The sequence below is a fragment of the Notolabrus celidotus genome, chromosome 8 (genome assembly GCF_009762535.1).
Source record: "Notolabrus celidotus isolate fNotCel1 chromosome 8, fNotCel1.pri, whole genome shotgun sequence".
Lineage (NCBI taxonomy): Eukaryota > Metazoa > Chordata > Actinopteri > Labriformes > Labridae > Notolabrus > Notolabrus celidotus.
Window position 1 is genome coordinate 19,404,548 of NC_048279.1, and position 15,452 is coordinate 19,419,999.

Sequence of the window (15,452 nt, forward strand, 5' to 3'; positions counted from 1 at the left end):
CGCCATATAGCTTGATTTTCAACAGCAGCTTATTATCTGAGTTGATTGCTTTAGTCTGGCAAACCCCAGGCAGCTGCTCAGTTCATTAATAATTTAGCAGCTTCATACCAGAAATACTATAAGACAACGCTTTGAAAGCGATTGGCTTCACAGAGCTTTTCAGAGAGGCGAGTCCTGCATACACTGTGCTTAAAGCCTCAGCCGACAGTAACAATACACCCCCGTTCTAGTTAATTCACGTATTACACAATGAGCGTGGATTTGAGCGAGGATACACTACAATACGCCATCATAAAATGCATGTTTTCACAAGCGCAATTTTGCTCTCTCGTCTTAAGATATCAGTGCCATTAAGCAGACTTTTTAAATAAAAGAAAAAGAGTTAATTGCAAAACAAGCATTATATTTAGGAGGAACAAACCACTACCCCCAACACCACACAGGGGGTTGAGCATGTAGACACATTTGAAGACACTTGAATGTGAAAACTAGAAAACAGCAAAGAGTGAGCTAAATATAAATACACAAGCAAATTGATACCAGCACTACAAAAGTAACTACTATTTTTCTTTGTTGTGATAATACATACATTAATGCATAAATCAAAGACACATACAAAAATATTTATTTTATCCAGTGACATTTGTTTCCCCCTTTAAAAAAAAAGGGTGAAATACACAAAAATCTTTACATTTCATCTTCTTCTGTGACGTAGTCTTTGTTTTGGAGAAAGAAGGTTTTCACTACTGATGTCTATGTCACCATGTGGACATAAATCCCCATGTTTTAACCCTCCCCTCTTCTTCCATCTCTCGGCCTCTTTGCCCTTCCTGCTCCTTCTGCCACCTGTCTCATCCTTCTTCTTCTTTTGAGGAGGAAGCGGGGTCTTCATATGACCAAGAGAAGAAGTCCTGAGTGGGTCTAAAGGGAAAACGTCTTCATCAAATTTTCTCTGGGATCTCCCAAATAGTCCCCCCTCTCGCCTGGCCTGAGCCTCTCTCCTCAGCTTCTTCACCTCCCGTCTCTCTCTGCGCCTCTCTGGCCACGTTTTCTTTCTTGCAGCCTGGCTACATGTCTCCTGCTTTGTCCTGCTCCTTTCTTTGACTGAATGATTCTCCACACCACTCTCCTGTGTTGGTTCAGACTTCTGGTTTGAGAGGAGCAGTGATCCACTTCTTCCTATTTATGTAAACACAGCATGAACAAAGGGGGAAATTACTGGATGACAGCTATTTAAGTGAACAGCTTGTGAATATAATGATGCATTCTGCAACTCTAAATAAATAAATACACAAGCAAGTAAGCACAGCTGACAGCAGACTGAATACTGGATTTACAATCAGTTGTAAAACTATCAGATACATGTACCTAAAACATAGCACAAAAAGTAAGGTAATTTGTGTTTAGTGGATTATTTCTTTGTTGTAACAAAGCTTCTTGGCAATGAATCTTATACCAATGGAAAGCCTGTTTATTTCCCTTTTAATGGTGCCACATGTGTAAGGAACATGCATTTGCCAACAGCTTAGTCTGCCATTGACTCTTGTTTGGAGTTGTTCGGTGGATTGAATGCTTGAAGTCTGAAGAAACAAGACATAATGGTAATTTAAAAATGTATTCATTTAACAAACAGGAGCCTCAGTAGCGTGTGGAAGAACCCTACACAGCCACAACAGCCTGGCACCTCCTCCTCATGCTGGTCACCAGCCTGGTCACACACTGTTATGGGATGGCATCCCATTCTCCATCCAGCATTTGTCCCAAGTCAGCCGACGGGGCTGTGTTGGTCAATGTGGCACGAACAGCACGCTCAAGCTGATCCCACAATCGTTCAATGGGGTTAAGGTCAGGACTGCCAATTTGTCTTGTTTCCTCAGACTTCAATCATCCATTCCACCAAACAAGAGTCAATGGCAGAATAAGCTGTTTGGCATTGGCAGAGAAGATTTGGCAAATTTTTCATGGTCGCAACCCACAGATTCAGCTCTGCTGCTCATCCCACAAATGAATGTTCCTTACAAATGTGGTACCATTTAAAAGGGGAATAAACAGGCTTCCAACAGTATACGGTTTATTGCCAGGAAGCATTGTTACAACAAAGAAAAATCTACCAAACACAAATGTCCTTACTTTTTGTGCTTTGTTAGAAATCTTTCCTCTGTAAAGCTTATCATTTTCTGTTCTGTAAAGCGAAGCTCCTGTGTCGTCACCATAGACTGTATACAATATGGACGTAGTATCCGTGACGTCACCCATCTGTTTCTGAAGCACTGTTTTGGGGCCAATCATCGACGGGAGCCATATTGCTGCTGTCAAGCGATTGTGACGTAGAGGCGGGCTTTGAGCCTCCTAGCCAACAGCTACAGTGTTCCTGCAGTCAGCTGGGACTCTCATAGGAGGACTTGTAATTTTAATATCTTCAAAATTGCCACGTTAGAAAAAAATGTACCCCCCTACAGTGTGTGTGTGTGATAGAGAAATGAGCTATCCAGACTACACTCGTCTTTTGTACCAGGCTGTAAACATGTTTATTTCTGCTGTAAAGATCGTCTTTTTTGAATTGTTGTGTATGTGGCTTCCGGTACTTCAGGAGCCTGCCTCAAGCAGATCCTCGATGAACTGCAGTTTTTAGCACTTCCGCATTGGACTCATATTTTTAGATCGGAGGTTGCCGCTTGGTCGTCACCTTATAAAGAACGCCCCATTTCTAAATAAAGAACTATGAGGCCCGGTTAATCCAAGATTGGTGGATTGTTTAGAATGACAGCAGTTCCATACCCACCTGCCAGTGAAAATAGATACGAGCTGGCTGATGAGTGTGTCAACACCTGGCTACAAGTGTTTTCTTTAAGACCACCATTTAGCACTATTACGGTGATGACATGTACAATTTGTCTTGATGAACAGACTCAATGTGACACAATTATATAAATACATACATATTGCTATAAAAGGTAACTTATCACCACCTTAAAGTACTGTTTCTGCTGCACAGGTTTTTTTTTGGAACACCATAACAGCACCTTTGGGTGTGGTTACAGGTTTAACACTGCATGCTTCTGACCACATCAGGGTTGGGTGGACTAGCAGGGCCAGTTCACAGGAGAAACATCATACTGACATCTATCATATTCAATCCAGTCAACAAACAGGCACAGAGTATGATAGAAAACAGGCTCAAGAAGCACAGCAATAAAAACAGAAAAGGTCGGGATGTCCAGTGTGATAGAAAAGTAATAAAGATCTTGAATTAGAGCTCTGTATAAAAGAGATCCAAGGGCTGGCAGAGGAGCAAGATCTTTGATGTTTGAAGTGTTGTTTTTTGTTGTTGCGTATATTGTCCACCCACAGCTTCCAGCATCCACAGAAAGATGAAAACCCTCCACATGGAGAGAAAAAGAGGCTAAACATTTTAGACAATGTAACGCAATCCTAGAACCGGTCAGCTATCAGCTATCAAATAGACAACATTTACAAGTGCAGCATACATTTTGTTCACACAAGTAATTTCTAAACCCTAAAAGTCTCATGTGTAATGATTCAAAGCAGCATGATTTTAATGCTTTCTGTCCCAAAAGCTCGAACGGAAACTGGGAAAAGGGCTTTCAGGTGTTCTGCACCCTCAGCCTGGAATTTATTGCAGAATGGAGCTGGTGTCACTGAATGTTTTTAAATCTAAAATGAAAGACCTTGAAGCTGAATCTTTAGAATGTCGTTGCTTTTAGTGTATCTTGTTACAACTGCTTCCCAGGTAACGGCTCTTTCTGCGACAAACGTTGTGCTTGTAAAGTGTACTTTGGTTCTTAGTGTGTCTATGTCTGTAGCTTTGTGTTTTTTTTGCTGCTGACTGTCTTGGCCAGGTCTCCCTTGGAAAAGAGATCTTTGGTCTCAATAGGACCAACCTGGATAAATAAAGGTTAAGTAAAATAAAAAAAATAAAAAATGTTTCTTACTTTAAACAATGCAAATTGCACAGAAATGTATGTGTTGGGTGCGGATTTGGCCTACTGGTTAAGTTGCGCGCCCATGTAGTGGGCGGCCCGGGCTCAAATCCAGCCTGTGGCTCCCCTCCCGCATGTCATTCCCCCACTCTCTACCAGTTTCCTACACTATCCGCTGTCCTCTCCCCTTATCAGTAAATGTGTCAAAGCCCAAATATATAACTTTCGAAAAAGAAAAGAAAAAAAGAAAGGGAAGTATTGGCCCTGAAATCCTTTATTACTCATATGAATAATTTCTGGCTACACTGGGAGCTATGTAAAAATTGGCAGTAACTACCAGAGAGATCATAGCCACACATTTTCTCATGACACATGTTGGTCACTGTCTATCAGGCAAGTCAACATAAGGTTGTAGAGGAGTTTCTGGAGTGTCCTCTGCTGAATATGGACTGAGAAATAAGCTAACCTGGCAGAAATAAGAATGTAATCAGCCCCCATAATACACAGCTTACAATACAAGAAGTGTCCTACGAATGTTTGGCAACTCAGGGAACTTAAAAAGCATCAGATAACCAAGCTAGAGAAAGCCAAGGACTGTTTTGTATCTTCTAGGATGCTGTGGCTCTAGATGGTGTATGAACACTGGTGTGTTCTGGCTGATGCGAACAGATGTGGACAGCTTGAAACACATCTGTTCACACCTTGCCAGATCGTGCATCTACAAATGCATCTGCAGTAATCACTCGTGATGGGATCTCACTTTCAAGCTTCATAAACATAAGGTCCACACGTCTTATCATGCAGGGTTCTTTTTAAGGTGGCCATGTGCAGTTGAGATACTCTAAAATCAACAGCTGGAGTTATCAAGGGGTAAGGCTGCAAATGACTGAATGACTGATGCAGCCATAAGCCAGGTAACAAGTTTATCTAAAGCTGCACCACATCATTGGTCTTTAATGTTTGTCAAAGAAAGACCAATGATGTGGTGCATTTAAAACATTGGTTAATGTAAGTGAAAGGAAGAGGAACACCATAGTCCAGGAAGAAGTGAATCAAAAGCAGTCAACCTTGGCCTGCAGGGATTCAAGTAGAGGTGGGAGCTACTGGACAATAAAGTTACATGGGCAGAGGTGTGTAGATTCTAATATTTTACACATCCTTTCCACAATATTCTCAGTGGCATGACAATTTTCCTTCACCAGTTTGTGAATATTGGGCACGACCCCAGCATGCCGCCTATCACCCAGTGGGACCCAAGCTGTAAAATGTGTAGCAGTAAGAGGCTAGTATGGGTGATGGCTAGTGTTGTAGTCAAGACCACATTAACCAAGACCAAGACATGTCCAAGACCAGAGTGCACCGAGACCAAGACTCTCTTATCACAGAAATGACAGGGACACAGAGTGCATCAGTGGTAGTCTCGACTGGTCTTGATATAAAATATGGAATCCGCCCGAGAAAGAGTAAAACTGCTTTCAATTCTGGGACGAGACAGAGACCTTAAATAAGCTGTCTCAAGACCGGTCTTGAGTACTCCAACACTAGTGATGGCAATATCTTGATGATAGATTGGAGTGAAGGAGGGGGATGGATCGGACAGTTAACTCAAACTGAATCAGATGTGTCTCCTTTGTACAGAAGGGGAAAAAGTCTGGCACATCCCATAAATCGAAACCTTGGGAGATCAAGATTGATATTGTAGAGAAGATGCACTTTCTGGATTTGATTCATTCTTCTCTGAGTCCAGACGCTGTGTTGTGATCACCAGATGACTCAAAGCAAGAGAGCAAGGGACCCTCTGGCTGGATAGTGTGGATGAGAGGAGAGTGGCTGAATGTCAGGGGCAGATTGGAGATTCGAGCACTGCTGCCAACGCATCATCTGGTGGTTATCATGGCCCAGGGTCAAATCATGCAATGAAAGTCTTAACTAAAGGCTAAGGTTACTTCAATTGTTAACTGGAGAGAGCAACAGCTGGTGTGTACTGTAATCAAAAGAACCATAGAAAGAGGACCCTTGTAGGACTAGATGTTTTTCCTGACAAGTTAAACCTCTAAAACCCCTTTTTTTTTAAAAAAACACACAGTTTCATGCGAATATGAGTACTGAATTTAACCCTTTATATCCATAATTATATGTTTTCTAACCTTTGGCTCCTTTATGGTCCCTGGTATGATGGTTGAGGATGTTGTCTATTCTGTCATAATGACAAACGTAGGGAAGTGAGGGGAACGTCCCGCTGATCATCCTCCTCTTAGTGCATTCCTGGTACAGACAAAACACAGGCACAGATGTAGGAAATGAAAACTGTGCTTGCAAATCAAAGAAAATGAGAAGATCCAATTTACAGTTAGAGAGCAGGGGATTTAAAAAAGAGGCAGGTCCAGTCAAATCCTATCCAGAAGATAATCCCGGAAAACAGATATACAGAGATACAGTTGTGTTCAAAATAATAGCAGTGTGAGAAAAAAGGTCAGTAAACGTCAAAATCCCTCAAATAAATTGTATTTTAATGAACACAAATGCATTGGGGACACAGCACTTTCTATTTCAAAGCAAGAAAATTGGAAAAAGTAATTGAGTTTGATAATATTTTACAGAAAGTCAAGAAATATTATGTTCAAAAAAATAGCAGTGTTGACTGTATAAACTACGAAATGCTTGAAGATTCAACTTTCCTGAGAATCATAAACTAATATTTAGTTGCATAACCACGGTTTCTGATAACAGCTTCACATCTGTGGTGCATGGAGTTGACCAACTTCTGGCACCGGTCAACAGGTATTGCAGCCCAGGACAATTGTACTACGTTCCACAATTCCTCTGAATTTCTTGGTTTTGCCTCATGAACAGCATTTTTCATGTCAGCCCACAAGTTTTCTATGGGATTATGGTCCAGGGATTATGCTGGCCACTCCATTACTTGAATGCGGTTTTGTCTGGAACCATGATTTTGCTCGCTTGCTGGTGTGTTTGGGGTCATTGTCTTGTTGAAACACCCATTTCAAGAGCATTTCTTCTTCAGCATTTGACAACATGACTTCTTCCAGTATTCTGATGTACTCAAACTGATCCATGATCCCTGGTATGCGATAAATAGGACCAACACCATAGTACGAGAAACATCCCCATATCATGATGCTTGCACCACCATGCTGCACCGTCTTCACTGTGTACTGTAGCTTGAATTCAGTGTTTGCAGGACGTCTGACAAACTGTCTGTGGCCCTTAGACCCAAAAAGAACAATCTTACTCTCATCAGTCCACAAAAAATAACACCATTTCTTTTTAGGCCAGTCAATGTGTTCTTTGGCAAATTGTAACCGCTTCAGCGCGTCTTTTTTTTAACAATGGGACTTTGCGGGGGCTTCTTGCTGGTAGCTTGGCTTCACATAGACGTCATCTGATTGTTACAGTACTCACAGGCAACCTTAGATCTTCTTTGATCCTCCTGGAGCTGATCATTGGCTGAGCCTTTGCCATTCTGGTTATTCTCCGATCCATTTGAATAGTCGTTTTTCTTTTTCTTCCTCGCCTTTCTGGTTTTGGCTGCCATATGAAATCGTTTGATATCATTTTAGCTGAACAGCACTTCTTTATAGGTTTTCCCTTCTTTGAATAATTTCTTAATCAAAGAACGCTTTTCTTCTGAACAGTGTCTTGAACGACCCATTTTACTCTGTTTTTCAAGGACAAATGCACAGTCAGCATATGCAGCATCAGTTGCCTTAATCCTTAAATGAGGGCCACCTGTTTAACACCTGTTTTTTTCACATTATCAATGACCTCACTTATTGAACTCAGCACTGCTATTTTTTTTAACACGCCCATTTCAGTTAATGATTCAGTTTCACAGAATCAGCAGCATGCACACCATGCCTGTTGTGTCTGTTGGTTTTCTATACCTTTAATAAACCTTCTAGAAACTTACTTGCAGTGTAGAAGTTGAAATTTTAACAAAAACAGTGATTTATCTTGCTAGTGATGTTGGACTGCTATTATTTTGAACACAACTGTATACGGAGGGGATGGATAAAAGCAAAGAGATACATAAGACAGTGTGAAATAAGACAGAAAGAGAGTATGGTTTGAGGCATGTCGAGAGGAAACCAAGAAGGAAAGGAAAGATGGAAAGAGTAAGAAAAGGATTTCTGCTATTTTTCACTTACATAACCGTAATGCCCTCGCTTTGAGCAGTTGTAGCAATAAGCTAGGCAGTGCTTAATTTGGTTGGTGTGGACTGTTGATGGCCTCAGTGGAACCTCTAACCGAATCTAGAGAGTTGATAAATATAGAAATACAACATTAGTTGAGTTTTTTCAAGGTTTCATTGATACAAATTCATGCATTTGAAGTGAGAGGACGTGAATTACTTGGCCATTGCCATCTCTCTGGATAACTTATTTCTTTAAACAGGGTTCCCACTCTTTTCCAAAGATTATTTTCCAGGACATTTCCAGGACATTTTCAGTGAAGTTTTGAACTCTCTTAGCGATTTAAACAAGTTTAAACTGTCTTCCTGCGTGGCGATGTCTATTGTGATCAGCAATGTCTACAACGTGCAGTTTCTGTGCAGCCGTGTCACTCCTTTTGTTCTGTTTGTTTTCACTATCGGTAGTTTGTGCTCCTACTAGCTACAGTACGGTAATTGAGCTCTCAGCCTGCAGAGAAAGTTATGAGGCACAGACCCCCGAGCTCTGCCCGAGCCTGCAGCTCACTCTTTAACTTAAATATAGGATTTTTTGAATCAAAAGAGCACTCTACAAGGTTAGTTTACCATAAAACATAAACAATATACCCCCCTCTTCTATGAATGCATGATTATGACCAAGTGAGGGAGAGAAGATTTGAAACAAGTCGCGCAGCCGGAAGGGTCTGTGTCCCTGTCTTTTCCAGCACAGCGTGCACTCAGCTTTCAATGGATGGGGATGTGTTTTTTAAATCAGGTCATGTCGCACGCAGTCATGTTGGAATAATTTTCCAGGACAACACGTGATTTTCTAGGACATTTTACCTTTTCTCCCATTTTCCAAGTGTTTTCAAGTACTGGAGAACTGGTCAACTGTTTTCAAGGTTTTCAAGGTTTTCCAGGACGCGTGGGAACCCTGATTACATTTTGTACAAAAATGTACGAAAAATTGAATAAGTGTATTCATTCAATCTGCTGGAGAGATATTTTAATTGTATGAGATAAGTCAGAACGAGAAATGTGCAGTTAAGTCAAAAATTGTACTCACAGTCAAATGATACTGTCTCCATAAATCCGGGCAGGCCTGAGGACATCCCAGGAGACAAAGAGAGACAGTTACTCTTTTGAGATACAAGGAAGCAAACATTGTGTAAGTGCAGTAACAATGACAGACTGTTGGAACATATTGAACAACACTTGATGAAATAGACCCACACACACCTAGGACTGCAGAATATGTCAACACTTGACTGACAAAGTCCTCTTGAACATGGCAACACTTTTTTTTTTCTTTCACAAAGCCTCACAGGGCACATATCTGGAGGCTGTAGGACACTCACATCAGAGAGGTGCCCTGCCACCCCACAGCGCTGGCAGTGCTGGTTCCACACTGGGGGTCTTTCACAGGGCCTGGAGGAATGTGAAGGCAGTCCACAACTGGAGCAGGGGCGGCCCGGACAGTCCCGCTGGATGTGGCCCTTGATCCCACAAAGGATGCATGTGGGACATTTCTTAAGGCAAAGAGACAAAGAAGGATGTTCAGATGAATGGTACTTCTACAGGTACCATGGAACCACACAGACAACCTGTAAGGGTAAACAACATAAAAGACTTGGTAGACGAGTCAGTCAGAGCAGAATTCAACAGAAAAACACAGAAAAGGTATGACTATACACCAAAATATTCTAAGTTTATGCTTCTAAAATATGACGCATCATTAACAAAACAGACAATGAGATGTGCATGCAGGAAACAAAGGGAATAAAAGGGGAAAATACTCCCAGACCTCAAACAAGCCATGATGGTGATCATGTTACACAAACTGGAAACTATTATGAATTTAAGTAAGTCAGAATAGAAGCAGTTAGGTCAGCATATTAAGGTGCATTTCGACCAAGAGTTCCGGGGTCTTTTAGCCCCCAGAACTACTTTCCCCGGAACTAAAAGGTTCCTGTGTCCCCCATTGTTCTCTGCATTTCGACCGCGAGCTGAAGTCCCTGGTTGATTGTGCAAATCAGGCCAGTGACGTATGGAGAAAAAAATAATATTAAATAATATTTTTAAATCTTAATAAAAAAACTAAACTAGTATGCATTCCCAGGAACTCCCTCTGTGTTTCAGCAGCTTTGTTAACTCCACAAACACAAAAGTCCCAGGACCTCTGAAATGTACTACTCCCCAAGAAGGGGCTTTTCAGGGGGGGAGATCTACCCCTGAACTAAATTTAGACCCTGGTTCCTCCGGTGAAAACGCACGTAGTTCAAGGGTAAAGTCCCTGGTTCCGGGGTAAAGTTCCTGCGGTCGAAAAACGCCTTTAGTCTGTATAAGGGGGAGTTAATTAATGAATCAACAGCTTGTTAAGCAACAACTGTATCAAACTCATGCAATAGCTATGTCTTCACAAAGCTGTACTGATGAAATTAAAAGAAAGAAGATGGGTAGATGAGGGTGTTTCTTTACCTTGCTGTAATAGCAGCTTTTGGCAAGATGTCCCGTCCTATTGCAGATGTTACAGATCTGAGAATTACCAGGCAACCAATAGCGGATGGGCAGAGACTTTTGGGCACCATCCTGGAAATAATGAAAAGCAATATAAAGTTAACTTGGCATCAACACTGACAATGACAGATACATTGTAAAAAGAAAAAGTCTATTAACAATAAAGTGAACAGACTTTAGTAGTTACCTTGTCTTTCTCTGATACAGCCCAGATATCATTCTTTGACTTCACCAGATCTACACAGGGAGAAAATATATTTTCAAGATATAAGAGTGTGACACAAAAAATGTTGTAATTGTGATTTCCCAGGCAGAATACTTTTTAAAGTGCATCACACAATTTCAGAAAAAGGCATTTTTCAAATCAAAGAAACATCAAGAGTTCTTCAAAGGTAAGACAATTTAGCATTACTTAAATATTCTGTTTTGTGAAATGTGTAGCTCTCTTGTGGCTGAAAAAAAAATGTGATGAAAACACTTGACCTTCCCACAATGAAACACCATTCAGTGAGGTAAAATGAAAAACGATAAAACCTCTGCACCAGTGGAGCAACTGGCTGACAAGATAAGATGGATTGGTTGTGCAAGGAGGCTTCCTGATGTGAATATGAGTTCCTTCATCAATGTGAATCAGAGCAAATGTGAAAAACTGAGTAAAGGCAGAGTCAACTTCATCTGTGGGAGTTTAAGAATAAATTTCAATCATAACTGCAGATTAAAACAAATCTGCGTAAGCCATATTTGATATGTTATTACTGGGTGATATGTAGCTACATAAATGTATCTTACCTCTTTCTGTTTTCCTGTCAGAGTCCCATTTGATAACTGACCAAGAATGCACATCTGAGCTATACCTCTGCTCCACAGTCAATTACATATTGCTACAAACAGGGGTACGTACCGATAAAAAAAAGTACCAATAAAGCAGCTTTTGTGCCGCCAGCCTCATGAAGTCATGATAAAATGAATATTGCATTTTTAATAATAAGTTTAAATTGTTAGTGGCCCTTGCATGCTGTCTTCTCTAAAATTAGTATGGGAGGTAGAACCTTCAGTTATCAGCCCCCTCTCCTTTGGAATCATCTACCAGTCAGTGTCCGGGAGGCAGATACCCTCTCCACTTTTAAGAGCAGGCTTTAAACTTTCCTTTTTGATAAAGCTCATAGTTAGAGCTGGATCAGGCTTGGACCAGCTTTTGTTATGCTGCTATAGGCTTAGACTGCCAGGGGAACTGGTGCACTGACACACTGGGATCCTATCTCACTCCCTTCCCCCAACCCCCTCAACACTTACTTTAACTCTGCCTGTCCCATTGAAAGTTACTAACCATAGACCTTTCTGGAGTCCCTGAGCTCCATTGTCTCGTAGGACCCTCTGAGCTGCTGTAGACGTTCCGGACTCCAGCTGATACGGACATGCTGGAGTCCAGCGGCAACAGCTTCTACTACTCGTCTCATCACTATCACCGCTCCCTCTGTCTCTTATTATCCTCAATCCCTCTTTCCAGACCCAACTCGGTCGAGGCGTGATGGCTGTCTAACATGAGTCTGGTTCTGCCTGAGGTTTCTGCCTTTTAAAAGGAAGTTTTCCCTCGCCACTGTAACTACCTAAATACTGCAATGTGCAATGCTCATGATGGATTAAGGTGGGGTCAGACTGAGTCTTATCCTGTCTTGAAGTTGGGTCTCTGTTCATAATTTGACATAGAGTGGTCTAGACCTCCTATGTTTGTAAAAGCGTCTTGAGATAACGTTTGTTGTGATATGGCGCTATACAAATAAAGATTGATTGATTAATTGATTAACAAATTACCTTAAACTGAGGAAACATTTTCAAAACAATTTCCACATAAATATTCAACTGAAAATGATCTTATACCCATGGGTTAGCAGGGATATACACTGCATACATACACAATCAATAGAATTAAAGTAATCCTCTGATCTCCTTAATACTTAACACACTGAATCTGAAACTCTTCATTATCTATAACAGATAATTTAACTCATGTAGCTGAACACTCTTGGAAATGTGTCTTTCTTTTACTCAAAGTTTCACTTGTTTTCATTCAGTAATTTTCACAGCTGCAAATACAGTTCCCCAGGAACTACATCTATGGAACAGAATGATAGACCTGTTTTTACACAGTGATTACCCACACTGTGATCTAGTGTAGTCTAACCTTCATCTTCTGAGCCATCCTCAGATCTGTTCCAGTAACTCAGATTGAGCTGGATGGTTGAGTCTCCGACTTGCTCCTCTCCTCCAAGTATCATCCACTCTTCGATGGGCTGGTCACTGTCCTCTGCCTCTTCTTCCTCCTCCTCCTTAAAGTCCACTCTGGAAACAGGACTGGGTCTGCCGGGGGTGATGTTGAAAGCCAGCAGGAGCGGAGGAGAACTGTCCCTGCTGAACCGTACAGCTTGTTTACAGCTCCTGTGATGTTTCTGGTGACTGAACTTGATCTTCACATCTTCTTCTGAACCACTGGACTCCTCAACAAAGAATGGCTGGTCCCTGCCTTCATTAGCTTTGTTATCCATAGTCCAACCATAGACTGTAAGAATCAGAGTACAACCATAGACTGTATAAATCAGAGAACAACCATAGACTGTATAAATCAGAGTACAACCATAGACTGTATAAATCAGAATACAACCATAGACTGTATAAATCAGAGTACAACCATAGACTGTATAAATCAGAGTACAACCATAGACTGTACAAATGAGAGTACAACCATAGACTGTTTAAACTGGCTTATTCCATCTGACCACAACTCCTCTGTCCATTCACTCAAAACTTTTTAAATTGTGTTTTATTTACTGTTTGTTATTTAAACTCTGTTTGTTTTTAATGTTGTAAGGTGACATTGAGTGCCAAGAAAGGCGCCTATAAATAAAATGCATTATTATGATTATTATTATTATTATTATTATAAATAAGAGTACAACCCTAGACAGTATGAGTACAACCATAGACTGTATAAATGAGAGTACAACCATAGACTGTATAAATGAGAGTACAACCATAGACTGTATAAATGAGAGTACAACCATAGACTGTATGAGTACAACCATAGACTGTATAAATGAGAGTACAACCATAGACTGTATAAATGAGAGTACAACCATAGACTGTATAAATGAGAGTACAACCATAGACTGTATAAATGAGAGTACAACCATAGACTGTATAAATGAGAGTACAACCATAGACTGTATGAGTACAACCATAGACTGTATAAATGAGAGTACAACCATAGACTGCATAAATAAGAGTACAACCATAGACTGTATAAATGATAACAGCGCCCTCCAGCGGTGGCTCACTGTACTGCTACCAAACATTGATGACCAAAGGCTCATTCACAACTTTCCTAACATCTGGCATCGGGCAAAAACATTGTTCCGGTTTCTGAGTCTCTGTTGTAAGTGTGTTACTGTGAGGAGGATATATAAAAATTCCAAATATGACACATACATCAGCACGTGGGTTAACAAGGCTAGCCGCCGCTATGCTAGCCCTAGCTCTTAAGCTAGTAGTTGTAGAGTGAATAGTTAGATAAACCAACGAATCAAACTAAAACTAAAATCAGTTTTGGTTGAGGCGCTTACCGCTTTAGATCAACATTATCTCGGTACCGATTTTACACGGAAAACTACGTCCGTACCGCCTCGTAAGATCAACTTCCACATATGTTTACATGTATGAAGCGCCTAACTCGGCGTTTCCGAGGGTTGGACAACCAAAACCAAACCCGGAGTTAGAGAAACATACGATCATAGACCAGGGGTGTCAAACATGCGGCCCGCGGGCCAAAACAGGCCCGCCAGAGGATCCAATCCGGCCCACGGAACGACTTTACAAAGTGAAAAATTACAAAGAAGACATTAAAGGGATATTTCAGTTTTTTTTAAGTGGGGTCGTATGAGTTACAGTACACTATTGCTCCTGCAAGCCACTATGAGTGCTGCTGAGCTCTTCCCCTTTAATGAGAAAATTCCGTAGCCGTATGTGAGCCGCTGTTATCCTCTGATTCAGAAAGTCTAAGTCCCTCTCCCGACAGCAGAAGCTCTCTGGGTTCGCTGGCATGGGCTCACAGTTTACACACCACCACAAGCCATTTTTTTCTACTGGTTCATGTATTTGCACCGTGACGAGTGCCTGGACTATATTTTCTTAACTTTGGCAGAATTATGCGAAATAGGACGCCCCGTCCACAGAGAAAATAGCCTAGCTTACCGGCCGGTCCTCTGGTAATTTTCTCATTAAAAGGGAAGAGCTCACCAGCACTCATTGTGGCTAGCAGGAGCAATAGTGTACTCTAACTCATACGACACCACTTCAAAAAAACTGAAATATCACTAGAGCAGCAATTTTTAAATAAGAATAACTACTGTTTCAAATTTGTCCTTTGGGGGTTGCATACAATCATAGTGCTGACGGAGAGCACCTGAACGGTGCTCCAGGACTTTTTTTTCTCAAAGTGAGAAAATAGATTGCTGTTTGCATAATCCAGTTGAGATTCATAAAGACTTTTTAGAGTACTATAAGATGAAACAATTAGCACTAAAGTTTACATATATGTAAACTCGTCACAGTATGCACGGTGCATCCACAATCTTCGAAAGGAGCCACATATTGTGTGCTTACCATAGACTGTATAAAATATGGACGTACTATCCGTGACGTCACCCATCCGTTCCTGAGTGCTGTTTAGGAGTCAATCAACGGCGGCAGCCATATTGGAAATGTAGAACTCAACCAGGCATAGTGTGAACGTAAAGGGGCAGAGTTTGAGCCTCCGAGCAAACAGCTAT

The 15,452-nt window shown here is 41.1% G+C and overlaps 1 protein-coding gene across 1 annotated transcript; it reads right to left on the reverse strand.

The window, feature by feature from the left end:
- Positions 1 to 382: 382 nt before the first annotated feature.
- LOC117817957 (zinc finger CCHC domain-containing protein 7-like) lies at positions 383 to 14,400 on the reverse strand. The gene is made up of 9 exons (XM_034690767.1): positions 14,247 to 14,400; positions 12,812 to 13,186; positions 10,817 to 10,866; positions 10,591 to 10,701; positions 9,471 to 9,641; positions 9,179 to 9,214; positions 8,111 to 8,215; positions 6,089 to 6,206; positions 383 to 1,179 (listed from the first exon to the last, which is right to left on the reverse strand). The coding sequence occupies exons 2-9, from the start codon at positions 13,170 to 13,172 to the stop codon at positions 695 to 697; spliced, it is 1,437 nt and encodes a 478-aa protein (XP_034546658.1). The 5' UTR covers positions 13,173 to 13,186; positions 14,247 to 14,400; the 3' UTR covers positions 383 to 694.
- Positions 14,401 to 15,452: the final 1,052 nt, after the last annotated feature.

What these genes read in the sequence shown, in the direction of transcription:
- LOC117817957 (XM_034690767.1), bottom strand. Translation starts at nt 13,172, where the DNA reads ATGGATAACAAAGCTAATGAAGGCAGGGACCAGCCATTCTTTGTTGAG. An exon ending in AAAGCTGCTATTACAGCAAG is followed by an intron (nt 9,642 to 10,590) that starts GTAAAGAAACAC and finishes CTTTGCCTTAAG; the next exon opens with AAATGTCCCACATGCATCCT. An exon ending in GGAGACAGTATCATTTGACT is followed by an intron (nt 8,216 to 9,178) that starts GTGAGTACAATT and finishes TCAACTCTCTAG; the next exon opens with ATTCGGTTAGAGGTTCCACT.